We start from the raw sequence: 25,896 nt of genomic DNA on the forward strand, positions 1-25,896 counted from the left end.
ATGTGTCTGAGGCACAGTGGTGGGCCCAGGCCACATTCACGGAAGGAAGAAGTGGGGGGCCATCCCGTACCCCACCAAGCATCACAGCCCCCCTGCCCAACTCCCTCCCACATCCTGCTAGGCCACTGCCTTTCACACCCAACCCGCCATCATGAGCAGCTGTCCATCTGGCTCCAAGTTGCTAAGGGAGCCACTTCTGCCGCCTCACTGCGATCGTTCTCAAAGCACTTGGAGCTGAGGGCAGGGCCTGGGACCTCTAGTGCCCACAGCCAGGAGGCCAGGGGGCCAGGGGGCCAGGGCACAGTAGTACCCTCCTCCCTTCGGCCACACCCGCTCCTCCAGACATCCCGGACTCTGCTTGTTTCCGGCGGGCCAGGCATTCTGCCGGCATCGGCTCACCTGGTCCTCCTGACACCCCACAAGGCAGATAACATGGGTACTGCTCTTTCCAGATGGGGCTGGGCGGCTCAGAGAGGTTGAGGAGCCTGTCCCCAGTCACACAGCACAGCCAGCACATCCTGGAGACAGGACTTACCCCGGGCCATCTTGCTCCTAACCTCCGGCCGCCCACCCTCCCGGGACCCCGCCCCTGCCCTGGGCGGAGGAGCTGGCTGAGATGCAGTCCTCCCCACACTTCCACCTCGTCTGCCCTTGTTCACAGCTGATGCCGCTGCTGAAGCTTCAGCACGCCCACATCTCCATCTACCAGGAGCTCTTCATCATGTGGGACAGTGAGGTGGGTCAGAGCCGGTCCCGTGGACTCGGCGGGCACAGAGGGCCCCCCACCCCGCCGATTGTAACCCTGTGAGCGCCAATGGCAGGACCTCTGCGAGGCGCCCCCTGGCTCTGCACCCTCCGGGCCATGCGGGGCTTCTAGGCAGCATCTTACCTGGGACCCTACAGCCTCTGCGTGGGGCTCATTATCCCACTTTCCAGGAGAAGGCTGGGAGAAACCAGCTGGCAACAACGCAGTGTCTCTCAAGTCTGGGCCTGGCAGCCCCTAAGCCCTGCGCTGGGTCCCGGTGGCCATCTGACTCCTCGTCTTTCCAGGGACCCCGAGGCCTGCCTGCTGGTTACTCCAGATGGGGTTGAGCCAGGGGCTGCTGGGTCCCATCAGGCTAGGCCCCTCAGAAGGAGGAGTGGGTCTCAGCTGAGCCCTAAGGGATGAAGGTGCCAGGGCCGCAGGCGCCGTGGCCTGCGTGTGCTGTGGTGGACTCATGCACCTTTAAGAAAAGCCCAAGTGGGGCAGGAGCGGGGAGCCACTCGGGATGGGCCGTGTCCACCCCCTGGGGGACGAGGGCAGTGCTGCCGTAGCCACCGCCGGTGCTGGCCCGGGGGAGGAAGGTCCTGGAGCGCTGATGGCCCAGGAGGTCCCCGGCCTGGGCTGCTGGGGGCCTGAACTTGGCACCTGGCTAAGGGGTCTGGGCAGGACCCGGCTAAGGGGCTGTGTCCCCAGCAGATCTCCTCTCTGTTCCTCTGCCTGGTGATGGAGTACCACAAGGAAAGCTTCCAGAATGTCATTGAGAAGAACAGGGCGGCAAAGACAGCCATAGACTCCGAGGTAAGACAGACTGTCGGGGATGCCAGGGCTGGGGCCCACCTGGACCTTGTGAGGCCCCACAGCGGGGGCAGAGGGGCACCGGCAGAGCGGGGGGCAAGCACCACTGGAGCCCAGGCTCATTTCTTCTGACGCTTATGAATGAAGGTATTTGCCTACCGTAATGTACACAGGAGAAGGCGATGGCACCCACTCCAGTGCTCTTGCCTGGAAAATCCCATGGGCAGAGGAGCCTGGTGGGCTGCAGTCCATGGGGTCGCTAGGAGTCGGACACGACTGAGCGAATTCACTTTCACTTTTCACTTTCATGCGTTGGAGAAGGAAATGGCAACCCACTCCAGTGTTCTTGCCTGGAGAGTCCCAGGGACAGGCGAGCCTGGTGGGCTGCCGTCTATGGGGTCGCACAGAGTCGGACATGACTGAAGTGACTTAGCAGTAGCAGCAGTAATTCGCACAGATCTTAAGTGTAGAGCGGGCTGAGTTTTGCATGGGTGGACACTCCGTCCCCGCCTCACATGAGGTCAGAGTGCTCCTGGCCCTCCAGATGCCCCCAGCTGGTGCCCAGGGCCCGACTGCCGCCTCCGGAGATCCTCTGCCTGTCCCTGAAGTTCCCACAGATGGGCTCGGACAGCATGACATTCGCCTGTGTCTGGTTTCTCCTGTTTGTCCTGGTGCTTAGATTCACTCACCTGTGAGGGTGTCAGGTGACTCACGCCTGACTCACACCAGGTGATGCTTCTGAAGTGTGGTGCTGAAGGCTCTTGAGAGAGCCTTGGAGATCAAACCAGTCAATCCTTAGGGAAATCAGTCCCGAATATCTATTGGAAGGACTGACACTGAAACTGAAGCTCCAATACTTTGGCCGCCTGATGCAAAGAACTGACCTGATGCTGGGAAAGATTGGAGGCAGGAGGAAAAGGGGATGACAGAGGATGAGATGGCTGGATGGCATCACCAACTCGATGGACATTGAGTTTGCATAAACTCCAGGAGTTAGTGATGGACAAGGAGGCCTGGCATGCTGCAGTCCATGGGGTCGCAAAGAGTCGGACACGAATGAGCGACTGAACTGAATTGAGTGTGTCATGAGAGCACGCCTGTCCACGGCCAGGCGCGGCTCCATCGGATGGCCACATCTCCATCGCACACCTGGTCCAGGGCTGTGAGCACCTGCATTGCTTCCAGCTTGGGGCTGTTGCGAGCGAGGGCCGCCACGAACACTGCAGGGCATGTGTCTGATGGACCGAAATATCCGTTTCCTGGGGGAGTCCCTCAGCGTGGAGTTGCCGGGTCACAGAGTGGCTGCGTGTGCTGCTGTGGCCAGCGTCCCCAGTCTCCGGGATGGCTAGTCGACTTGGTGTTGACCCTCAAGTTGTGGCCCTTGGGCTCTGCATCCCGGCCCACCCTGCTCCATGTCAGTCTTCTTCTTTTTAGTGTCTCTTCACAGGGCTGCACAGGGTCTTAGTAGCGGCTGGTGGGATCTTCGGTCTTCGCCGGGGCTCGCGGGATCTTCGGTCCTCGCCGGGGCACGCGGGATCTTCGGTCCTCGCCGGGGCACGCGGGATCTTCGGTCCTCGCCGGGGCACGCGCAATCTCTAGCTGTGCCGTGTGAACTCTCGCTTGTGGTCTATGGGAGCTCATTTCCGACCAGGGATCAAACCCATGCCCCCGGCATTGGGTGCCCAGAGTCCTAACCACAGGACGCCAGGGAAATCCCAGACTTGTTAGTTTCAATTAAGAATCACGTTTCAGCCTTACTGACTTTGAGCGTGGTCAGTGAGCACTTTGTGGCCATTTGGATGTCTTCTTTGGTGTCTGTTCAGGCCCTGGCCCGTTTAAACATGGGGCCGTCCGTCTTACTGATCCATACAAACGGACAAATGGTGTCTGTATCCTGGACACGGTGCCCAAGTGTCTCCTAGTCTGCGGCCGCCGGCTCACTTTCTTTGTTGTCACGAGCTGCGGTTCATCAGTGTTTCTCTGGTTGGTGCCTTCTGAGCCTTTGGGGCAGCTGTTCTTGGCCCAGGATTAGGATAATATTTTGCTCCATTGTCCTCAGACTGGATCTATCTCGTTTTCACATTTAAGGCCTGTGACCCACACCACATGACATTTGCTCTGGACACACCTCTGTTCTGTGGGCCTCTGGGAACTGTCTCCCTGCTGATGGTGGGTGAGTGGTGGTGGGGTGTTCCAAGGGGCACCCGGCTCCTCTCCCAAGGTGGGCCTCGAGACAGGCTCAGAGTGGGTTTCAAACTTTCTGTTTGTAGAACCCTGTCAAACACAGGATGTTCTCAGAACCCCAGTAAGGAGATCAGAGGCACTCTACTCAGGGGCCTGGGGTCAGGAAGTCCGAGGTCCTGCCCCTCAGCCCCTCTCGGGCACCCTGGGTGGGGTCCAGGATCTCAAGAACACGGTGTGAAAACCACTGCCCTAGAAACCACATGGATCTTGTTGCTGACACAAACTGCTTCCAGAATGTTTTCAGGGCTCTTTGCACACTAATGACCTGGACATGGAAGTCCCAAGTGAGAGCTGAACACTCAGCATCTATGGTACCTCGAGGGGTGGGGTGCAGGTAGAGCTGGAACCCAGGGACAAGAGCTTGGGGATGGAACCCAGGGCCTTGCAACTGACGAGGTCTTGCTGTCCTGAAAGCCCCCACGCAGCCCTCAGCAGAAGCTCCCGCGCTGGCTCTGAGCTGCTGGCCACTGGCTTCAGGCCCATCTCGACCCACAGGGTGGGAACAGGCCATGACCTCACGGGCTGCACTGAGCAGCCCCCGAACTGCCTGTGAAGGGCGGGCACTTCCTGGCCCCCCATCCCGGCATCTCTTTCTCCCCAGTGGCTGCAGAACATGCTAGGCCAGGTGCTGGACGCACTGGATTTCCTGCACCACTTGGACGTCATCCACAGGTGAGCGGGTGGCCGGGCAGGCCCATGGGAGGGAGGGGCAGCCGGACGAGGGTGGGCCCTGCTCCTCCCGGAGCACCTCCCAGACTCAGAGGGAGTGCCACCCCCTCTGCGACCCTCCCCAGGCACACAAGGGGCGGGAGGTTCTCAAGTGCAAGGCAAGCAGCAGATGGCAGCACCCGTGGGCTCCGGGCCCTCCCAGGCCGAGCTTTCGACCCTGGGAGTCGCAGCGGCAGTGCAGCTGCACGCTCTAGTCACCATTGGAAGGACCCGCCTGTGGGTGAAGGAGAGAAAACCATGTGAACCAATACAGGCAGGGAGCGCTTGCGATCCTGTTAAAGTCACGGATGGGAAGCCAGGCCCCAAACAAGCTCTCGGCTGAGCTCTAGAAGGCTGCCAGTGGAGGGACCGCGGGTGGATCGCCCGTTTCCCTGCTCGTAGTCGCCCCATTTTCCCCATTTGAAGTGACTGAGTGTACTTACACTTACGAGAAGTGGTCCCAAAAGGCGTTTACTGAGGCGGGGGGGAGAAGGGGTGGGGGCCCTAGGTGTGGAGGGAGTGGAGGGTTTGCAGATGTGGCCCCGCCGGGCAGCGGGTGGAAGGGCGCGCCTCTCGGTTGCAGGAACCTCAAGCCCTCCAACATCGCCCTCGTCAGCAACGCCCACTGCAAACTGCAGGACCTGAGCTCCAACACGCTCATGACCGACAAGGCCAAGTGGAACGTCCGGGCGGAGGAAGGTGGCTGGCCACCCCGGCCGGGGGCAGCGGTGGCTGGGAGCAGTGGGGGCCGTCCCCTCGAGGGGGGTCCAAGGGCAGGGGCCGCTCTAGCAGCTGGAACAGGGCAACAGCAAACCTCCCCTTGCTCAGAAGGTCCCCAGAGACCGCCCCCCCACCCCAGACTTCTGTGGACTCCACAGAGACCCCCTTGCCTGGGCTGTAACCGAGCAGGGTGCAACCACAGGGGGGTGGTGCACACGCAGGGTCCAGAAGACACTCAGAAAATGCTCCCCTTCACGGAGGGGGAGGGAGGTCTCCAAAGGAAGGAAGGGGAGGGAAGCGCGGGGAGGGCTGGTGGACGCCGGGCACTAGCTTGGGTTGTGTTTATTTATATGTGGCCGTGCGGGGTCTTCATCGCTGCACAGGCTTCCTCTAGTTCCAGACGGGGGTGCTGCTCTCTAGATGCGGTGCGCCGGCTTCTCACTGCGGGGGCTTCTCTTGTTGTGGAGCATGGGCTCTAGGCACACGGGCTTCAGCTGTTGTGGCCTGCGGGCCCTGGAGCACGCAGGCTTCACGAGCTGCAACTCGCAGGCTCCGGAACTCAGGCTCCGTAGCTGTGGTACCCAGGCGTGGTTGCTCTGCAGCCTGTGGGGTCTTCCCGGACCAGAAATTGAACCGGTATCCCCTGCACTGGCAGGCGAGTTCTTATCCACTGCACCACCAGGGAAGCCCCTCGGGTTGGATTTCTTTACTGAGCCTCAGAGTAACCCAGGAGATGGTAGAGGTGAGGAGTCAGAGAGACGTTTCCATCCTCTGAAAAGACCACAGGGCAAAGGGAGCTGGGCTTCAAGCCTAACAGCCATCAGGGCGGTGAGAGGAGAGGGCGGCTCTCCATGGGAGAACGGCAGAGTCCTGGGCTGGCAGGTGCTGGTGGCATACTGCCCATGGTGGACGGGTGAATTGGTGGGTGGGTGGATGGACATGCAGACAAGTGGACAGGTGGATGGACGGGTGGGTGGGCGGGCAGGTGCGTGGATGGGCTGGTCTGCTGGCAGTGTAAATGGCAGGGGTCCTTGGAGCCCCCCTTTGTCTGGGCAGTGGGGGTCCAGAAAGGCAGGGGTGCCCAAGGTGGGTCAGGCCCTGAGCCAGACGGGGACCCCGTTTGGGCTTCCAGTTGAGAAACTGGAAAGGGACCTAGAGCTTTGCCTCGAGGTCCTGACATGCAGAGGCGATGGTGAGTGAGCGCACGGTCTCAGCCTTCCTGGAGACGCCCCGTCCGAACGTTCCGGCAGCCACCGTGGGACTCAGGGGCGCACACAGCCAGCCTGGTGGGCCCCAGCCTCGCGGGCCAGGATCTTACTGGCCTGGGGCCTCAGACAGCGTGTCTCTCCCTCCCCCGAGGAGAGTGACCAAGGGCCCATTTTCAAGCTGCTTGCTTCCCTGAGGAGCACAGGACTTACGTATGGCCCGCTTCGCTCCTGCCAACAGACCCCCTCCAGAAGTCCTGGATGGCGCCCGAAGCCCTCAGCTTCTCCTTCAGCCGGAAATCTGACATCTGGTCCCTGGGGTGCATCGTCTTGGACATGGCCAGCTGCTCCTTCCTGGACGTGAGGGCCTCCCGCCCGCCCCCGCCCCTCAGCCCCCGGGAGCCCACCTTGGCCCTGAGAGGGGCACACGCCCCCATGGCATCCTCCCGCAGCGGGTGTGCCTGTGTGAAGCCCCCTGTGCTCCACCCCACTGGGCCCTCGTGTGGGGGTGATGCTGGTAACACGCCGACCTGGCCCTCACAGCAGCCCCTCGGGGACGAGATCTGCCGAGTTCAGGTGCGCTACCCGGCCCACCATGGGGTCCCAGCCATGGAGGGAGGTTGTCCCCACTCCCTCAGGCCAGTGAGATGGCCACTGGCTCTTCTCCAAACCTGTATTTCTTCTTTGGACCAGAACTCCGGGGCACAGGTGGCCTCCATGCCTTCCTGACAGCGGCCGCCACTGCAGCTCCCTCTGCCTGGGGTCAGGCCGCCTCCCTCCCGCAGGGAGAGTATACACGGTCCTCTCTCCTCCTAGACGCTGGAAGCCATGCACCTGCGCAAGTCCATTCGGAGCTCCCCCGCCAGCCTGAGCGGCGTCCTGCGGACCATGGAGGAGAAGAAGGTCCCCGACGCGAAAACCTTCCAGGCCCTCTTGCCTCTGATGCTCCAGGCCGACCCCGCAGAGCGAGTCACTGTCAGGTGAGCTCAGGTTCCGGGGTCCCATCTCACTCTTGTCTGCCACCGTCTTCCCCTCTCAATCTCTCAGCGGCCACTTGGGGTTTCAATGCCACAAAGTGCTCCATCCACGGACAATGGCTCCTCTGAGCTGGGCCGTCCCAAGCTGCGGCCGCGTCTCTGAGCCCTGGCCCGACAGGGGCCACGGCCCTGGGCGCAGGAGCGTGTTTGAATTCTAAGGTATTTTAAAGTCAGAAGAACAACACGATCCATTCTGCGTTCTGTTCACCTTTACTGCAACACAGCCGGGAATTCTTTTTTTTTTCAGTCTACATTATGGAGGGAGGGGTCCACGCGGGTGCGAGCGCTGGGTCCCTCCTGGACGGGACGTGCCGGGGCGCCTGCTGTGAGAGGTGCTTGAGAAGTGGGCACCCACAGAAGGTGGGGGCCACGCGGCTGCCGGCAAGTGGGGCGCGGGCACAGGCGGCGGCTCTCTGCCCCTCCCCAGGGACGTGATTCACTTCACCTTCATGCGCAGCAACTTCCGGTCCTCCAGCCTCGCCCTGGTTCTGCGCCGGCAGGTGGTGCCCGAGTTCATCATTGACATGCTGCTCGAGAGCAACGTGGCCAGCATCTTCGGTGACCGTGGGGGCCCCAGAGGCCAGCGCAGGGGGGCCCCGTGGCCTCTTTATAAAGCTGGGGGTCCCTGGACTGCTCCTCCCGTGCGGCCGGTGGGCTTGCCCCTCATCCTTCCCAAGCATGCCCTGCTCAGTAGACCCCTCCACCTGCGCCGGCCGGGGCCACACCTCTGCTCTTGGGTGGACGTTGGGTCTGGAGGTCACCTTCAGTTCAGGCCTGGCTCCGCCCTCCCACCCCGCTGCCCCTGGTGTGGGTGGGCCCTTCACTCCCTTCTCCCCTTCAGCGGCCCCCTGCCTGGGCTACAAGGGACTCCCTCCCACCCACCTGCCCCCAGTGGGCCACCGCTGCCTCCCTTTGTGGGCAAGGGGCACCCCCTGGGTCCTTGCGGCCCAGTCTCCCCATCTCTTGGTCATGGGCTTTGGAGGCAGACAGCTGGGTCCAGTTGAAGCCCATCACCCGCTAACTGAGTGGCCTCGAGGGAGTCACCTGAGTTGAACCCCCTGGGTGGGCGCTGAGGCTGACCTTGGACTTTGGCCCGGTGGCTCTGCCCAGGAGGTGGGGATAAGGGCATGGCCTCACGCCTGGTCACGTGTGTCTGTGTGGTGGGGGGCTCACAGATGGGCCCTGAGCTGAGACCTCCCCACCCTGCCCTGTCCTCTGCAGAGGTCATGCAGAACTTCTCCAGCCGCCCTGAAGTCCAGCACAGGGCCCTGAAGAGGCTCCTGAGGATGCCTGAAGACCAGCTGGGTAGAGCCCCCGGCCCCAGCTCCACTCCGCCCCTGCGCGCTTCCTGGGGAGCCCTACCTGCTCCAGCGCTCCTCGCTGGACTCCTGTGAGGCCTGATCCGTCAGCATGCGCGGCCCCACTGCCTGCTGGGAGCAGGAGCCTGGACTTCTCTTACTGAGCCGAGGGTGGCGGGTGGTGGATGGCTCGGGGTCAGAACCATCTCCTGTGGCCTCATTCCACCTGCTTTTCCTGGATGCTACACAGACACCCCACCTCTCCACCGTCCCTCTGGTCAGGCATCTGAGTGGCTGCTGATTTCCCAGGGTCATAACCGAGTTCACATGGACCACCTCGGGGCGTTTGTGAGCTCCGTCCGCTTCTGCATAGTAAGACCCCAAATGTGCAGGTCTGAGTACTTGATGTTTTCACAGACGCTGCTCACTGCCTGCGCAGACGCACCAACCTACTCACCTCTCAAGAGTGCATCTCCGTTGAGTGTTAATACTAATACCGTTAATTCTACCAAAAGATGGGTTTTGGAAGATCTGCACTCAACCTGTCTCACCAGCCTGAATATTACATGCATGCACCCATCCACCCACCATCGGTCCCTTCCATCCGCTGTCCATTTGTCCATCATCCATCCATCCACCCACCATCCATCTCCTCCACTCAGTGTCCATCATCCAGTATCCCCCTCCATCCACCCACCACCTGTCCCCTCCGTCCACTGTCCATCCTCCTCCTCCATCCACCCACCGTCCATTTGTCCATCGTCCATCCTTCCATAGCAGGCTGTCCCAGTGGCTGGACTGCACAGATCACACAGGCCAAACCCTAGCCCCCTCATGAGGCCGCGGAGACCTCCCCTTGGCCATTTCCCTTTCCTTCTCCCTCCCCGCGATCCCATGGAGCTCGGCTGTGGCCAGGACAGAGTCCATGGGCAAAGAGAGTCTGCTCCCAGGGAAGGCGAGGGCGGTGCCGGGTCCCTTCCGAAGGGGGCCTTGGTGGCCACCCCAGCCTCAGGCACCTTGTCTGGAGATGGGCCGGCCACGACTCGGCCTCCTTGGCGCCAGCAGCTCTGACCTTGTCACTCTCACCACAGGGACACAGGCTGGGAGAGGGGACGGCAGTGGGAAGAGGCACAGCTGGGCCTGGACCCTGCCGCCACGGCCTGCTCCCCTCCCCGTGCTCGGCACAGGTCCCGGGCCGCCAAACCGACAGTCTAAGGGGCCCGCAGACGTCCCCTCTGAGGGCAGCCGCAGCCAAGGGCACCTGCGCTCTGGAGTCACACCAGCTGGGTTCTTCTGTCAGCGGAGGGTTGACCTTGTAGAGCCGTTGGGATAGGAAGCCGGCTACAGTAGACCAGTGGCAGGCACTCCGCATACCTGACGAATGCTGTCTGGCCACCCAGGGCCCACGTGCGATGCCCCCAACTCCCGGCGGGGCTGGTCCCTGGTCTGGTCCACACCCCTCCCCCCACCTGCTCCTGTCCACCCACTCAGGTCTGCCGTGGCCAGAGGAGCTGGTGGACGTGTTGCTCACCGTCATGAAGCAGCACCAGAGGATCCTGGACATACAGCTGTGTGCCTGCGCCCTGCTGCTGCGCACCCTGGGCCAAGGTGGCTTCCCCGGCCCCCCACACCCACCCTGGGCCCGGGTGGGCTCCCCCTACCCCCCGACGCCCACCCTGGGCCCGGGTGGGCTCCCTCTACCCCCTGACACCCACCCTGGGCCCGGGTGGGCTCCCCCTACCCTCCGACGCCCACCCTGGGCCCGGGTGAGCTCCCCCTACCCCCTGACACCCACCCTGGGCCCGAGTGGGCTCCCTGCCCCCCTCACCAGGTCTGGCCTTGGTGTCTGGACCCTTTGGGCGTTCTGCCAGCCAACCTCACCCCAGGATGACGGCACGGTGTGGCCAGGAGACTGGGGCAGCACCCGGGGCCTGCCTGTGACCTGCTCTGGGGCCCTGGGCCAGCTCCTCCCTGCTCTGGCTGGTCTCCAGGCACGAGAGGAGGAGCTGGACTCGGGGTGTGACCACCCGCCCCCCGCAAGCAGGCTGGGCGGGGTCCTAGACATGGGCTTCCAGGGGGGTCAGCTGAGGGGGTAAGCGAGAGGCTGGAGCCAACGGTCTGGGCTCCTCCTGGAGTCTTTAAACAAAGCTTTAAATACCTGGTTTTTAAACTGGAATTATTTCACTACTTTTCTGAACTTTATTATTTAGGTTGAATTCCCATGCAACGCTTTACATGTCCACTGTGATTAACGTCTACCCTGGCGTGGGCTCCCAGGCCCGCCCAGCAGGGCCCCCAGCCCCGTGGTCCTTGACTCGGTCACACAAGCACTTGTGGGGACCCGCTCTGTGCCCCGTCCTCAGCGTCCTCCCTGCAATCACGGAGGCCCCCTCCCCGAAGCCCTCAGCCTGGGGTAAACCCTCCTCTCCCGTGGCCCACACAGCACTGGCCCAGGACCCGGCGGCCACAGTAGCGGACACCGGCACCATCGCCGCTGTGCTGCTGAGCATCCTGCAGAGCCACCCCGCGGAGGAGCAGCTCCTGGCCATGGTCTACAGCCTGCTTACCATCGTGGCCAGCCAAGGTGGGTGCCGCCTGGGCCGTCCTCGGGCGCTGGGCACAGAGCGGGCGGCACCCAGCCCCTCCACAGGGGCACAGACACCGCCTCTGGCTGTCCTGCGCCCACATGCGTCCCTCTGCCTACAGGCATGGGCCCTGCCAGGCGGCGACATCACTGTGGGCTTCAGGTTCCTGCCCTTGCTCCCCCTCCGGCCCCTCCGCCCCACCTCACAATGGCCACCAGCAAGTCCTGGCCGAGGGGCGGCGTGGGGGAGAGGGTCACCCCCTAGGGCCTTACCCAAGTTGACTCCCGTCTGATTACTCACCTCTGCAAAGGGAAGCTGGGGCGCCAGAGAGCCCAGGCCCTCACCTGGAGCCCGCCCGCACTAACGGGCCCACCACAGTCCACTGACCTCATGGCGGGGACTGAAAAGGGCTGCCATGCGCCTTCATGCTGGGATGACAGGCATAAGTCAGGGCCACTTGGCAATGTCCGCTTACCACCCGAGACAAAACACCTTGGAAGAGAAGCCCTGGAGGCTGGTCCCAGCCCAGTGACAGGACGCGAGATGCTGGGATGGTGGCCCAGGGGATGGACCAAGAGCACCCCTTTGTTTCTGAGCCCCATGCTGGGCAGAGGCTGGCTCAGAACACACTCTAGTGACTAAGCATGCGTGAGATCGTGGTGTCCGAGGTCAGGAGAGGAGGGAGGGGCCCCAGGGAAGGCCTCCTGAGGAGGGGCTCTCTGTGGCCTCACTCCAGGGCCCACCCACAGGACTGGCCACAGATGAGCTGCAGAGGGCCCGGCTGTTTGAGGACATCCTGAAGCGCCTGGACAGCCTCCCCAGGAGCAGGGACATCTGTATCCACGGCCTGAGCCTGCTCTGGGCCCTGCTGGTGGATGGTGAGTGGGCCCGAGGTTGGTACCCCTCCCCGCTGCTCCCTGACCACCCGAGAGCTGGGAGAAGGGAAGGGGCAGACCCTGACCCTAGGCCCCCCACCCGCCCACCCCAGGAGGCCCTCTGCTCGCACACATCAGAGGCTTCCCTGGTCTCACAGGTTGGCTCTAGCACTGGGCGACCTCTCTTGACTTTTGATTCAGAAAGGGGGACCCCCGCCGGCCAAATGGCTTCCTCTCCAGGTCCCACTGGGCCCTCCAGCACCTGGACAGTCATTTTCCCAAGGAGAAGAGGTCTCCCAGCCTTGGAGGGCCCTGAGCACAGCTGGGTGCAAGATACCCCAAGCCTCCCCTTGGGGTCTGATGCCTGCCCAGACTTGCTTAGCAGGCTGGAATCGGCCCTCCCATTTCCCCATCTCGGAGGACAGCGGACCTGGAACCCCAAAGCTCCTGCTATCCCTGTGGCAGGTGGGGCCAGGGGCCATGCACACAGAAGACACTTCTCCCCTCGCCAGGAAGTGGGCGACCCCTCCTTCTCACCCCATCCCGTTGCAGCTATCATTGTGAACAAGGCCCCCTTGGAGAGAGCCCCGGCTCTCGTCACCGAGATACTGGTCACGTTCCCCAGGGACGCGGAGGTGGCTGAAGCTGGCTGTGCGGTTCTGTGGCTGCTGTCCTTGCTGGGTGAGCAGCTGGGGGCCCAGGGCTGGAGAGCTGGCCGGGCCCTGGACACAGGCGTGCTGGCCCCTCCACAGGCTGCATCCGGGAGCAGGAGTGTGCGGAGGTGGTGGACCTGCTCCTGCAGAGCGTACGGCTGTACCAGGACCGAGTCCTGCTGGTGAACAACGCCTACCGCGGGCTGGCCAGCCTCGCCAAGGTGTCCGGTGAGCCTGGACCCAACGGGGCTGCCACTCTGAGGCGGGGGCGGGGCGGGCTTCCCAGTGAAGCCTGCTGGTGGCCCACAGACCAAAATCACACACACACTCAAAGCAGGGAAAAGAAACACCCGTAGTCCCAGCACGCAGGCGTCCTCTGCACCCAGTCACACTCGCTGGTGTGACCCTGTATCATGACCACCTCCCCTGCCCAAGCACACTTGGTGTGAGCAGAGGTGCTCCTCCAGTTGTGGCTGTGAAGTCAGCACAGCAGACTGGGTCTGAACCCCACCGCCATGGGAACCCTGGCTGCGCCCGACTCAGGACCACAGCCCTCTAGACTCTAGAGATGCTTGGGGCCTGGAGTCTGGCCAAGGCTGCCACCAGCGTCAGGGTGGTTCAGCCTGTGACGTCTGGTCCGCTTGGATGCGCAGGCTAGATGGGGTGACCCTCGCTCCTGGAACAGCTCTGGAGTGGGGCAGGATCGCCCCTTTCTGATGCAGATAACCTAAGCTGCAGGCCTGCCCCCACTCCGTCTGGGATCCCAGCAAACCGGGCGGGGACAGGGCCTGGAGCCCTGAGAGCAAAAGGCTCGTGGCTCAGCGCACAGGAGCTGGGTCGTCAGAACCCAGTGAGCCACACCCGAGTCAGAGTCTGGGTTAGGGTTAGAGGATCTATTGACACCTTGGGGTGTCCACCTCCCCCGGGACTCCAGGGGACCTGATGACACATGGCATCAGGAGCCGGGTCTAACCTGCCCTGATGGGCCTTCTCACGTGGGGGCGCTCCCTCGCCCCTCCGGCCTGGGAGACTGCTGGGGTGGAGAGACAGGTGCCCTCTGCCGGAAAACACCCCCAAGGTGCGCAGTGGTCAAGGCCTGACTGCTGTGGTTCCCGAGGCCACTGTGGTGTCCTCAGCCGGCTGAGGCTTGCTGCCCACAGCACTCTGGGCTCTCGACAACCCCACAAACTCAGTATGGCCGTTCCCCATCTCCTGGGGGACCCTGAGGCCCACCCATCAGGGAACGACCCCCCCCCACCCCCGCCCAGAGCTGGCCGCCCTGCAGGTGGTGCTGCCCAGGGAGAGCGGCAGCGGCCTGGACCTCATCCAGGAGACGTACCAGCTGCACCGTGATGACCCAGAGGTGGTGGAGAGCGTGTGCCTGCTGCTGGCCCACTTGGGCACCTACAGTGAGGACCCCGGCTCGTGGCCGCCACCGACTGGGGGTGGGCGGGAACGCGCTGGGCCAGGACTGTGCTCCTGAGTCCCTGGGATTCTCACTGAGCCCTGAAGGGTGGGGGCCCAGCCCTCTCGCGCCGGCCTCAGGACCATCCTCTGCCTGCAGAGGAGATCCTGTCTGAGCTGGCGTCCAGCGGCATCCAGCCCCTGGTTGCGGAGATCCATGGTCGCTTCACCTCCAGCCTGGTGAGCGCCGGTGGGCACTCCCTGCTTCATCGCACGGCCCCACCAGGGCTGTGGGACACCCCACGGGGCAGGGGCAGCGCCCAGACACAGTCCAGGACAGCCAACCCTCTTCTCCTTGCAGGAGCTCGTTTCTTACACAGCCAGCGTGCTCCACAGACTGGAGGCGGCCGCCCAGCCCAGCTCCAAGGGCAGCCTGTAGATGCACCCTGGGGCCGCCCGGCCCTCCTCTCCCCCTCGACTTGTACCTGAAGGGGCGCCCAGTGCCACGGGCGTCTCCTGGGGGGCAGGGGGTCAGAAGAGGTGGGAGCCAGCCGTCCTCTCAGACATGGGGCCTCCACAAGGCGCAACTCAAATAAAAACATGTGTTTATGTCACATGACCTTCATAGTGGCTACAGGCTTTTCACACGGCCAGCGGGGGCTCAGCATAGCCTCGGGCGCTGCACGCCCCTCTCAGTGCAGCAGGCTGTTCCTGTCCTGAGAGAGTCTGCACCCCGGGCCAGGCGGGGCGCTGCAGACACTCGCGCTCACACGTCCATTCAGGTCAGGGGGCGCCCACCTCCGGGAAAACCGTGCTGGGCAGCCCGAGGCCCCCTGCCTGCTGCAGGCTCTAACCTGGAACTCAAATATAGTGGGTGTGCACGGGAAGGGGGGGCGAGCGGAACCCCAGCCTCAGGAGATCCCCCCAAGCCCCCGAGTGGCAGAGAAAATCCCTCAACAAGGGTGCGACGGGGCAGCCACGCAGTCCACGCCCGAGTCCACGGAGTTTCTTTCTTCCCGTTGCCGACGGCAGTAAGGGAAAGGGCCCCCCTCAGAGGAAGGTGACGAACACCCAGCAGACAACCGGACGCTTCCCGCCCGGGCCCCCGTGTGGGAGAGGCCTGGATGCTACAACCAGACAGAGACGCTCAGCTCAGCAGCACGCATGCCGCGCGCCTCTGCCATCATGATTCTGAAACCCGCCCGCAGCATCCCGGCTCTGGGGACTCCGGGGCTCCGTCCGTCGTCTGATGTGGCTGCGGCTCCCGCGGGCGCGAGGGTCACCGGGGGCGGGGCCCTGCTAGGCGTCCTGGCTGTGGGCCTCGGGAGCGGGGGGCCGCCTGTCTCCAGCGAGGCTCTCCCAGTCCCTCTTCACCAGGACATACAGCCTCATCGCCACCTGTGCGTCCTGGACCTGGGGGACATGGGGCATCACCATGGTCATCCTGCCGGTGACCGGTGTGGCCACACCCCTCTGTCCATCCCACAGCTCCAGAGTCCCGCCGCCAGACGTGGGGCGATGACGACCACTGACGTGGCCCCCGCTCAGGGGAGGGATGGGCGTGCTGGCTCATGAGGGGCCCCGGACGCCACACGACGCGGAAGGCCAGCCCCTGCCCAGGCCCCACCCGATCGTGGCGACGTGCTCCCACGTCCCACGGGCCCAGCCCAACACCCAGAGGGCCAGGCTCTGTGGGCCCGCAGCCTCACCCTCAGCCCTTGGGGGCCTGCGATCTAGACGGGACCCGGAGGCCCCTCACCCCATCACCCAGAGGCCCATTGCCCCCATCACCTGGGACACGCTTACCGAACAGTGCTCCGCCTGCTGCACCTGGATCCCCAGGATTCTCTCTGCAAGCAACTTCAGAGACGGCCGTCCACTCTGCCGAGGAGAGGGGAGCACGTTGCCACATTCGGGTGGGGCCTGGGCAGGGGGTGGCCCGCTGAGCACTGACCCAAGGGACTGTGAGTGTCCCTCCCACGCAAAGTGGCCGTGTGGGCTGGTGACTGCCCGCTCAGCCTGCGGAGGACCAGGGAGGGACGGTGCATCGTTGGCCCCGGGCGGCCCTGCTCGTGGCGGGGTGGGGAGCAGCCCTGCTCGTCATGGGGCGGCCTGCTTCTGGAGCACACACAACGTGCCTTCTGGCCCTCGGCTGGGGGTGTGATCACAGACAAGAGCGGACCCACTGCCCTCAGCGGCACAAACTTTGGGTTGGCCAAGTCTTTTTTCTCTAAGATTACTTTTTTTAAAAACGTCTAATTCTCCTTGTGATTCTCGTTTATTTATTCACTGGTTTTTTTTGGCTGAACCACGCAGCATGCAGGACCTCAGTTTCCTGAGCAGGGACTGACCCTGGGCCCCTGGCAATGGAAGCGCCAAGTCCCAGCCACTGGACAAGTAGGGAAGTCCCTCCTCTTAGTTTTAAAGGTTAAAAGGGAAAACCAAAGCAAACCCAAACACCTCTAACCAGGAAGCCAGCTTCCGGGGACCAGAACCCATAATCATGTGAACCACGCCTTCAGAGCCGCATGGCTTCAGGTACCTTCACTTGGGTCCTGAAAGGCTTGTACTTCTGAGTGTCCCGGATCTTCTTCTTCGGGTGGCCCAGAAACAGCGCCTGGAGAAGGCAGGCACGACAGGCGTTTTGGTGTCTGTCTGCAGAAAGGTGCACCCCCTTCTCAGAATCCCATACCGAGCATGCAGACAGGACAAGGCACTGATGAGAGCCTGAACTTCCAGGGGCGATTATCGCGGGACAGGTGATGCTCAGCAGGAAGAACATGCTGCAGCCTTAAAAGCGGGGAAGGTGGAGACTCAGTCACGAAGGAACCAGCGACCATTTGTCCCGTACTTGAGTTTGCATCACACACACACACATATACACACAGGATGTCGGGGATGAAACGGGTCCCCCCATGATCTTGAGACAGGCCCAGGAGAAGGTGGAAAGCAAGTCTGCCCAGGTTACCAGGGTGGGGAGGGCACAGGGGCTGAAGGGGGAGCCTGAGGCAAGCCAGTGCGGCCCGGGGCAGAGACCCTAGCGGGCACAGGCCGAGCCCCACCCTCGGGAACACAGGAAGAGGCCCTCGGAGCTGGCCTGCCACCCGGCGTGCTGGCCTTCAGGGGCCAGCCTGTGAGACGGCCTGCCCGGGGTTTCGAGGCAACAGGCACTGGGGGTGCCCCCACCTGGGGAGGGGGCTCTGCCCTGAGGAGTGGGGCCGTCGCTGGGCGGGGAGGCAGCGTCAGCCGTGGCTCCGTCTACCCGGGTGCGTGAGGAGCCGCCCCCTGCCCCGGCTCTCCCTGCAGGTGCATCACCCACATCAGGAGGCGTGGGCCGACACCCCCGACGCCGCGGGACACAGAGGTGCGCGCACGTGGGGCACCCCCGACGCCGTGGGGCACACAGGCGCGCGCATGCGGGGCACCCCCGACGCCGGGGACACAGAGGCGCGGCCGGCACCTTGAGGTCGTTGTGCAGCGCGTGTCCGACCAGAATCCGGCCCTTGAGCAGCTCCGCGACTTCCCTCTGAACAACTTCAAACTCTTCTCCTGGAAGCCATACACAGGAGGGGTTTCAGGGCCGCGCTGAGAGCGAGCGCTCCTGCCCCGTCAGACCCGGGGTGGGTGAGGCCCTCAGGAGCGGGGGGCCAAGGGGAGGCTGCGCCAACCATGCTCGTGCCCTCGGGCTGCCCGCCCGGCCCAGGCAGCACTGGAAGAGCCTGGGACCGAGGAGCGGCCGGGCTGCAGCATGGGCCGTGCTCGAGGACCCGAGAGGCGTGGACGGCAGAGACCACGCGGCCGGAGGAGGGGGGCAGCTGCCTCAAGCCCCCGCCCTCAGGATGCCTCCAGGCCCGATCTCAGGGCCCCGAGCACAGCTCACCCAAGGGCAAAGTCTACAGACCAGGCACCCGGGTGTGTCCCAAGGTGGGACACCTCCGCCCGCCCCCCAACCTCATTCCCAATGCCGCAGCCATAGGGATCCTGAGGGAACCTTCAAGAACCCACCCCAGGCCAGGCCTCCCGCTGCTCACCCCATCCCCACGGCTTCCGAATAATCTAGAAGACCCTGCCACCTGTCCCGCCTCCCCGGGCCCATCTTTACCTCCCAGCGGCCTTCCTCCGACACCCCACTCCATCCCACTGCCCAGCGACACCGCAGCTCAGGAACACTGGCCTGGCTGACAGTCAGGTGGCCAAGAGGCAGCCAGGCCGACACAAAGCCCACCCACCCGGGAGGGAGGAGAGACCGCCGGGCCCCCGCGGCGGCCGTGCCCGGCTGAGCCACCCACCCTGCGCCAGGTCCGCAGGCCGGACCCCGCTGACCGCGGTCCTGTAGTCAGTCACCGGCTGGGTCGGCTTCACGTGCTTGTCGTACACGCACCTCCCGTGCTGGTTCACCAGGGACACGCGGGCCACGACGCTCTCCTCCCCCTCGGGGCCCACGCCCACCATCTCGCAGTCCATGGCTAGGGCTTTAGTCAGCCTGGGGGACCGAGGCTCCAGGTTAACCCCGCGGGACCCGGGACCGGCTCCACCGCTCAGCGACGTGCCGAGGACCGGGCTCGGCCAGACGCCAAGGCGCCTGCCCACATGACGGGAGGGGAGGGAAGCAGCCCTTTCCTGAAGACCCCCCGGCCTCCCAAGGCTGAGTGTGCCCCGCGTACCCGCCGAAGGGCCGCTCCTTCACCAGCGAGCCGCTGCTCTCGCTCTGGCCCAGCTGCTGCCTCGCTATGCTCGCTGCCTCCGGGCCAATGGCCGCTTCGATGTCCGCTGGGTCAACATCGTCAAACCAGATGTCGTCTCTAAGAGACAGAGGGGAGAACGGGCTGAGAGTGGTGGCGAGCGTGGCCTGCTCTCAGGGTGCTCAGGCCCGTGTGCCTGGCCGCCGGCCACGGTGATCACCTTGGCACTTTCCCATTTAATTAAAAAATACGACCTTTAGCTAAAATGGAGGAACCACAGAGCAACACAAAGAACACGAAACAGAAATACACCTCCACCCCTACCCGGGTGTGACGGCTGCTGACATTTTCTTCTCAATGACAGAATGAACAGCTACCAGACATTTAGGAACCACCGATAAACATGCTGCCAGAAGGGAGACTCAGACACCCCTTGGTGCCCGCGGCGTCCCTGTGCCGAACCCGCAGACGGGGATGCCCAGGCTGCGATGCTCAGCAGCCGGGTCCTCTCCTCCGAGACGCACTGGCCGACCGGACAGGTCCCCTGGCCTCTGCCCGCACAGGCCCCTCCCTCGCGGGGCTGATCCCGACGACACCGCGGGAGTCACTGAAACGAACCAGCCTGTCGTCTGTCCCCGCCCCCCGGCGGCCCCTTCTCCACGCAGGGCCCAGCTGGGACCACTCTTTCCCAAGAGGGCACCCGGCACCGGGACACACGCAGACCCTCAAACGCTGCTTCCCAAACCTCCAGCCATTGTGTCCTCAACCCCCGGCAACACACAGCCAGGCAGACTTACAGACACACCAACCCCTGCCGAGCCATGGACAGGCAGCTGCTGGCCGGTCCCCTGTGTGGGCGACACCCAGGCTTTGTTGAGTAACCACCAGGCACTGGGGCGGCACAGGCACCTCACAGACCCGCACTGGTGACCAGGCTGCGGCTCAGGGCTCCTCAGGAACTTGCCCCAAACCACCCACTGGCAGGACGTGGGAATCGGTTTTGAACTCAAGTCTTTCTGGCTTTGGTGTTCATTCATTCCACAAGTCTTTCCTGGGGGCCCACGAGGTGCCAAGCCCTGTTCTGGGCCCTGGAGATACAGCAGCTATGGGACAGGGTCAGCCTCCGCTATGCCTACGTTCTAGGGGAATAGACCTACCCTAGGTTAATTCTTGGAGAAGGCAATGGCACCCCACTCCAGTACTCTTGCCTGGAAAATCCCATGGATGGAGGAGCCAGGTAGGCTGCAGTCCATGGGGTCGCAAAGAGTCAGACACAACTGAGCGACTTCACTTTCACTTTTCACTTTCATGCACTGGAGAAGGAAATGGCAACCCACTCCAGTGTTCTTGCCTGGAGAATCCCAGGGACGGCAGAGCCTGGGATTTAGGAACCACAGATAAACACGCTACCAGGAGAACGGAGACTCAGACACCCCTTGGTGCCCGTGGCGTCCCCGTGCCGAGCCCGCAGACGGGGACGCTCAGGCTGCGATGCTCAGCAGCCGGGTCCTCTCCTCCGAGACGCACTGGACGACAGGACAGGCCCCCTGGCCTCTGCCCGCACAGGCCTGGTGGGCTGCCATCTATGGGGTCACACAGAGTTGGACAAGACTGAAGTGACGGCAGTAGCAGCAGGTTAATTCTAAATTACCTGAATTACCCTGAATTACCAACAAAGAAACCCACAACCCCAGGATAAGGGGACAGAGGGGCCACCAGCCTCGGCCTCCTTAGGGAGAGAGGCCTCAGTCGCTGTGACCGGGGAGGAGGCTGAGGCACGGGGCGGCCAGGGAGACGTGTCCGTCACCACGTCCCGCGGTACTTACTTGGTGGGCGGGGCTGGAGGCGAGGGGGCGGTCGGCTCCCTCGCTTTCCGCTTCTTATGTTTGATGTCGCCTTGTTGCGGGGAAATGTCTCCATTGGTCCTTTTCTGGGCCCCTTTCTCCTTGGGCTGCGCCTGTATCTTCCTGCTCATCAGCGATCCCGAGGGCCCGGAGGCCCCTGTGACCTCGGGGTCTGTGTTTTCCGTCCCCATCGCATCTGTCTTTGCTTTATCTGAGATGGAGTTTCTATTTTGTTGGACACGCTGGGGCTGCTTTTTGGAATCCGTTTGAGACAGAAGTGGAGGATCTTGTGGAGTCCGTGATCTTTGTTTCAGCAGCTAACAGAACCCAAAACAAAATACACAACACGTTGTAATTTGGAAATGACACACTAGAGACTGAAAAAAAAGTGTGTCTGTGTCTAAAAGCAGCCTGTTCCCATGCTCAGTTATTTTAGAGTTGACTCCTTCACAGCTGGCACGCGGTAGCCACTTTCTCAGTGAGATTTCTTGGTTTGCTCCTGCTGTGAGGGTCTCAGGAAGAGACGGTCACGTCCAATGACATGGGGTGGACCACCACACCCCTGCTCCCCTCCAGGGAGGGCTGAGGTCTCCCAGCCCAGCGCCCTGGGTTAAGACCCTGCTGTGCAGCAACCAGCTGAGTGAGGAGGCGGATCCTACCTACCTGTTCCCATGATGTTTAAGGAACAGGAGAACTGCCTTTCTTGTATGAATTAGAGAAAACGTGAAGTTTCTTCCCACAATAAATATCCATCCTTCTGCTCACTTCTTTTTGCTTTACTTTCTTGTGAGAAAGAGGCAGAGTCACAGCTCAGGAAGTCCAAGACCCCTGGGGTTGCCCGAGGGAATTTCACGGTCTGTGTGTCAGGACAGGAGAAGGATCTGGACTTCCCCCTTAAGGCGCAGGTTAACAGTCTCAGAAGCCCTTCTCTGCTCTCCCCCTCACCCACTCTGAGGCTCCGGGAGAGATCTCAGGAGCTCAGAAGAGGCTGCAGAGACACCACGAGGGTCGGCAGCAGCAAAGAGTGCAATCTCCCACCCAGCCCTGTGCAGCTGCACCCCAGGTGCTGGCTGTGTGACCCTGGGCCTCATCCCTCAGCCCCTCCCAGTCTCCTCATCCAGAAATAAGCGGTACAGCAGCAGCCAGCTCCGGTGGAGCTGGAGACAATTTACGAGTGAAGCACAGCCAACAAACAGCACTCAGGAGATAGTGACCAGTAAGTAATCTGCAAGTGAGCCTTGGCCCACTGATGGGCCAGAAAAGCAAGGAGGTATAACGTGACATTACGAGCAGGGAGTTGGGCGGAGCGGAGGGGTCTGACTCCTGGTTCTGCTGACCTGGTTGCAATCTACTTAAACTTTCGGGCCCATTTCCTCATCTGTAAAATGCAGAAGATAAAACATCTGAGAGTCAGTCTCAGGTTAAATATGAACACGTCACCTCATCTCATCCAGCAGTGTCTAAAGCACATTTGAAGCGCTCAGTGATCAGTGGCAGTGGTCACCGATTAAAAGCCCAGTGTTACCAGAACTTCATGGCAAATAGATGGGGAAATAGTGGCAACAGTGACAGACTTTATTTTTCTGGGCTCCAAAATCACTGCAGATGGTGACTGCAGCCATGAAATTAAAAGATGCTTGTTCCTTGGAAGGAAAGTTATGAGCAACCTAGATAGAATATTGAAAAGCAGCGACATTGCTTTGTCAACAAAGGTCCGTCTAGTCAAGGCCATGGTTTTTCCAGTAGTCACGTATGGATGTGAGAGTTGGACCATAAAGAAAGCTGAGCGCCAAAGAATGGAAGCTTTTGAACTGTGGTGTTGGAGAAGACTCTTGAGAGTCCCTTGGACTGCAAGGAGATCCAACCAGTCCATCCTGAAGGAGATCAGCCCTGGGTGTTCATTGGAAGGACTGATGCTGAGACTGACTGAAGCTCCAATACTTTGGCCACCTGATGCGAAGAACTGACTCATCGGAAAAGACCCTGATGCTGGGAAAGACTGAAGGCGGGAGAAGGGGACGACAGAGGATGAGATGGCTGGACGGCATCACTGACTCGATGGACATGAGTTTGAGTGAACTCCAGGAGTTGGTGATGGACACGGAGGCCCGGTGTGCTGCAGTCCATGGGGTCGCGAAGAGTCGGACACGACTGAGCGACTACCCTGAACGGTTAGCAGGACCCTCTGCATCGAGCCTCTGCTGTTCAGCAGCCCACGCGCTCCAGCCCCTGCGATCGGCTCTGCTCCCCGAGTCCACACCAGCCCGCGCGCCCCGCGTGACCCACACACCGTCCCCCTCTCCGCCCGTAGGGCCCCTGCGGACTTGCCTCCTGCAGCGCCTTCCAGTTCGGGGAAAAGTCCTCCGGGGCCTTTGGGGGCCGCACCGCGACCACTCCGGGGTCGACCCCCGGCGTCCCGCCGGCTTCTCGCGCTTTGTTCTTCCAGAGTCTTTTCTTCCGCCTTGGCTTCCTGACGGGCCCGGCGTCCGGCGCGGGGCCACGCGGGGCGCGCCCGGCGGCCGGCCCCCTCGCCTTCACCATTCCGGCCCCGGAGCCCGGCTCACTGCCCTCCGGGACCCCGGAAGCCGCCCGGCACGCGTCCCCCTCACGTGGGCGCCGGTTTCCGGGAAGTGCTCGCTCTCTCCCCAATCGGGCTGGAAACCGGGCCTTCGCCTCTGGTTCCACACAGCCGGGAGAAGGGCGGGCCTCCTCGGCTGCTAAGGCGAAGGGCCGCCGCCCTAGTGAGCGGCGTCCGCGGTTGGAGGCCACGGGTCGGGTTGGAAGAAGCCCGGGATGTCTCTGAGGGTCGGCCCGGGGCCGAGAAAGGCGAGCGCCGGAAGGGGAGCGAGGGGGACCGCTGTTGGTGTAGCACCGAGGCCTGGCCGGAGGGGAGAGCTGCAGGCGGCCGCCAGGGAGCGCTGGGCGGCCGGACCGGGGAGCGGCGGGCGCGGAGCCGCTGTCCCCCGGCCGCTGTCCCCACCCTGGCCGTCTTGCCTACGCGGCGGGGACACTCAGGCACAGGGCCGGGAGGGAGGACCCCAGGTGGCTCTCCGCGGTCCAGCAGCATCCGATAACAAGGATAAAGCGCTGGGACAAGTGTTGTCTGTTCAGTTCAGTTCAGTCGCTCAGTCGTGTCCAACTCTTGCGACCCCATGGACTGCAGCACGCCAGGCCTCCCTGTCCATCACCAACTCCTGGAGTGTACTCAGACTCATGTCCGTTGAGTCGGTGATGCCATCCAACCATGTCGTCCTCTGTCGTCCCCTTCTCCTCCCGCCTTCAATCTTTCCCAGCATCAGGGTCTTTTCAAATGAGTCAGCTCTTGGCATCAGGTGGCCAAAGTATTGGAGTTTCAGCCTCAGCATCAGTCCTTCCAATGAACACTCAAGACTGATCTCCTTTAGGATGGACTGGTTGGATCTCCTTGCAGTCCAAGGGACTCTCAAGAGTTTTCTCCAACACCACAGTTCAAAAGCATCCATTCTTCGCCGCTCAGCTTTCTTTATGGTCCAAATCTCACATCCATACATGACTACTAGAAAAACCATAGCCTTGACTAGACGGACCTTTTTTGGCAAAGTAATATCTCTGCTTTTGAATATGCTGTCTAGGTTGGTCATGACTTTTCTTCCAAGGAGTGAGCGTGTTGTATGTTATGTGACAACAGAGATGTCACTCGCACCTCCTGCCTGGCTCTGACAACACCTGGAGGCCAGGCCTGCGTTTCCCCAAAGCTCCCATCCCAGCCTCTGGACCTGTGCTGGGGGGCCTTCAGGGAAATTCAGATACCAAATCAGCAGTTTTGTATCCTAGCAACTGCCACCAAGATGAGAAGATGAAATGCTGTGGTAGAGACCGAGGAAGGTTAAGGCTGCCAGAGAACACGCAGGACGCCCAGAGAAACAGGAATTTCAGATAAAGGATAATTTTTACCATAATATGTTCCATATAATAGCTACAATATGAGGGCATACTTCTTGTTTAGTTGCTAGGTTGTGTCCCAACTCTTGTGACCCCGTAGACGGTAGCCCGCCAGGTTTCTCTTGTCCATGGGCTTTCCCAAGGCAAGAATACTGGAGTGGGTTGCCATTTCTTTCTCCAGAGGATCTTTCGACCCAGGGATCCAACAACATCTCCCGCCTGGCAGGCAGATTCTTTGTCACTGAGCCACCTGGGAAGCCCTGAGAGCATCGTTGTTACTGTTCAGTTGCTAAGTCGTGTCCAGCTTTTTGCAACCCCATGGACTACAGCACACCAGGCTACCCTGTCCGACACCATCTCCCAGAGTTTGCTCAAACTCATATCTGTTGAGTTGATGATGCCATCTGTCTATCTCATCCTCTGTCATCCCCTTCTCCTCTTGCCCTCAATCTTTCCCAACATCAGGGTCTTTTCCAAGGAGTCATCTCTTTGCATCAGGTTGCCAAATTATTGGAGCTTCAGCTTCAGCATCAGTCTTTCCAATGAATATTCAGGGTTAATTTCCTTTAGGATTGACTGGTTTGATCTTCTTGCTGTCCAAAGGACTCTCAAGAGTCTTCTCCAACACCGCAGTTTGAAACCATCAATTCTTTGGTGCTCAGACTTCTTTATGGTCCAACTCTCACATCCTGTATGTGATTACTGGAAAAACCATAGCTTTGACTATATGGACCTTTGTCAGCAAAGTGATGTGTCTGCTTTTTAATACAGCATCTAGGTTTGTCATAGCTTTCCTTCCAAGGACAAGCGTCTTTTAATTTCATGACTGCAGTTACCATCCACAGTGATTTTGGAGCCGAAGAAAATAAAATCTGTCACTGCTTCCACTTTTTCCCCTTCTATTTGCCATGGGGTGATGGGACTGGATGCCATAATCTTAGTTTTATTTTTTAATTAATTTTTTATTGAAGAATAATTGCTTTACAGGATTTTTCTGTTTTCTGTCAAACTCCAACACGAATCAGCCATAGGTACACATCTCTCCTCTCCCTTTTGACCCTCCCTCCCATCCCCCTCCCCACCCCACCCCTCTGGGTTGACATAGAGCCCCTGTTTGAGTTTCCTGAGCCAGACAGCAAATCCCCGTTGGCTCCCCATTTTC

At 61.6% G+C, this 25,896-nt stretch overlaps 2 protein-coding genes across 4 annotated transcripts in view; one reads left to right on the forward strand and one right to left on the reverse strand.

Annotated features, from left to right (window-relative positions):
- Positions 1–14,906, forward strand: part of STKLD1 (serine/threonine kinase like domain containing 1) — a 24,803-nt gene extending 9,897 nt beyond the window's left edge. Inside the window, exons 5-21 of the mRNA XM_027554501.1 lie at positions 662–736; positions 1,460–1,561; positions 4,404–4,474; positions 5,094–5,209; positions 6,677–6,795; positions 7,252–7,415; positions 7,900–8,030; positions 8,694–8,777; positions 10,262–10,536; positions 10,657–10,849; positions 11,214–11,354; positions 11,477–11,607; positions 12,008–12,233; positions 12,783–12,911; positions 12,983–13,111; positions 14,152–14,292; positions 14,448–14,906. Of these exons, the coding sequence (XP_027410302.1) occupies positions 662–736; positions 1,460–1,561; positions 4,404–4,474; positions 5,094–5,209; positions 6,677–6,795; positions 7,252–7,415; positions 7,900–8,030; positions 8,694–8,777; positions 10,262–10,536; positions 10,657–10,849; positions 11,214–11,354; positions 11,477–11,607; positions 12,008–12,233; positions 12,783–12,911; positions 12,983–13,111; positions 14,152–14,292; positions 14,448–14,776 (2,556 nt within the window). The 3' untranslated portion in view covers positions 14,777–14,906. The remainder of the gene's footprint in view (positions 1–661; positions 737–1,459; positions 1,562–4,403; positions 4,475–5,093; positions 5,210–6,676; positions 6,796–7,251; positions 7,416–7,899; positions 8,031–8,693; positions 8,778–10,261; positions 10,537–10,656; positions 10,850–11,213; positions 11,355–11,476; positions 11,608–12,007; positions 12,234–12,782; positions 12,912–12,982; positions 13,112–14,151; positions 14,293–14,447) is intronic.
- On the reverse strand, positions 14,876–23,657 carry REXO4 (REX4 homolog, 3'-5' exonuclease). Of its 3 annotated transcripts, none has more exons than XM_027556804.1 (8): positions 23,142–23,657; positions 20,796–21,130; positions 18,952–19,089; positions 18,577–18,770; positions 17,748–17,836; positions 16,830–16,904; positions 16,094–16,168; positions 14,876–15,700 (listed from the first exon to the last, which is right to left on the reverse strand). In XM_027556804.1, the coding sequence occupies exons 1-8, from the start codon at positions 23,352–23,354 to the stop codon at positions 15,587–15,589; spliced, it is 1,233 nt and encodes a 410-aa protein (XP_027412605.1). In that variant the 5' UTR covers positions 23,355–23,657; the 3' UTR covers positions 14,876–15,586. The 3 variants fall into 3 exon arrangements, with proteins under 3 accessions (XP_027412605.1, XP_027412606.1, XP_027412607.1); XM_027556805.1 differs by lacking the exon at positions 23,142–23,657 and adding an exon at positions 21,477–21,814; XM_027556806.1 differs by lacking the exons at positions 18,577–18,770; positions 18,952–19,089 and adding an exon at positions 22,388–22,412 and having other exon boundaries at positions 20,796–20,926; positions 23,102–23,657.
- Positions 23,658–25,896: the final 2,239 nt, after the last annotated feature.

The sequence above is a fragment of the Bos indicus x Bos taurus genome, chromosome 11 (assembly GCF_003369695.1).
Source record: "Bos indicus x Bos taurus breed Angus x Brahman F1 hybrid chromosome 11, Bos_hybrid_MaternalHap_v2.0, whole genome shotgun sequence".
NCBI classification, from domain to species: domain Eukaryota; kingdom Metazoa; phylum Chordata; class Mammalia; order Artiodactyla; family Bovidae; genus Bos; species Bos indicus x Bos taurus.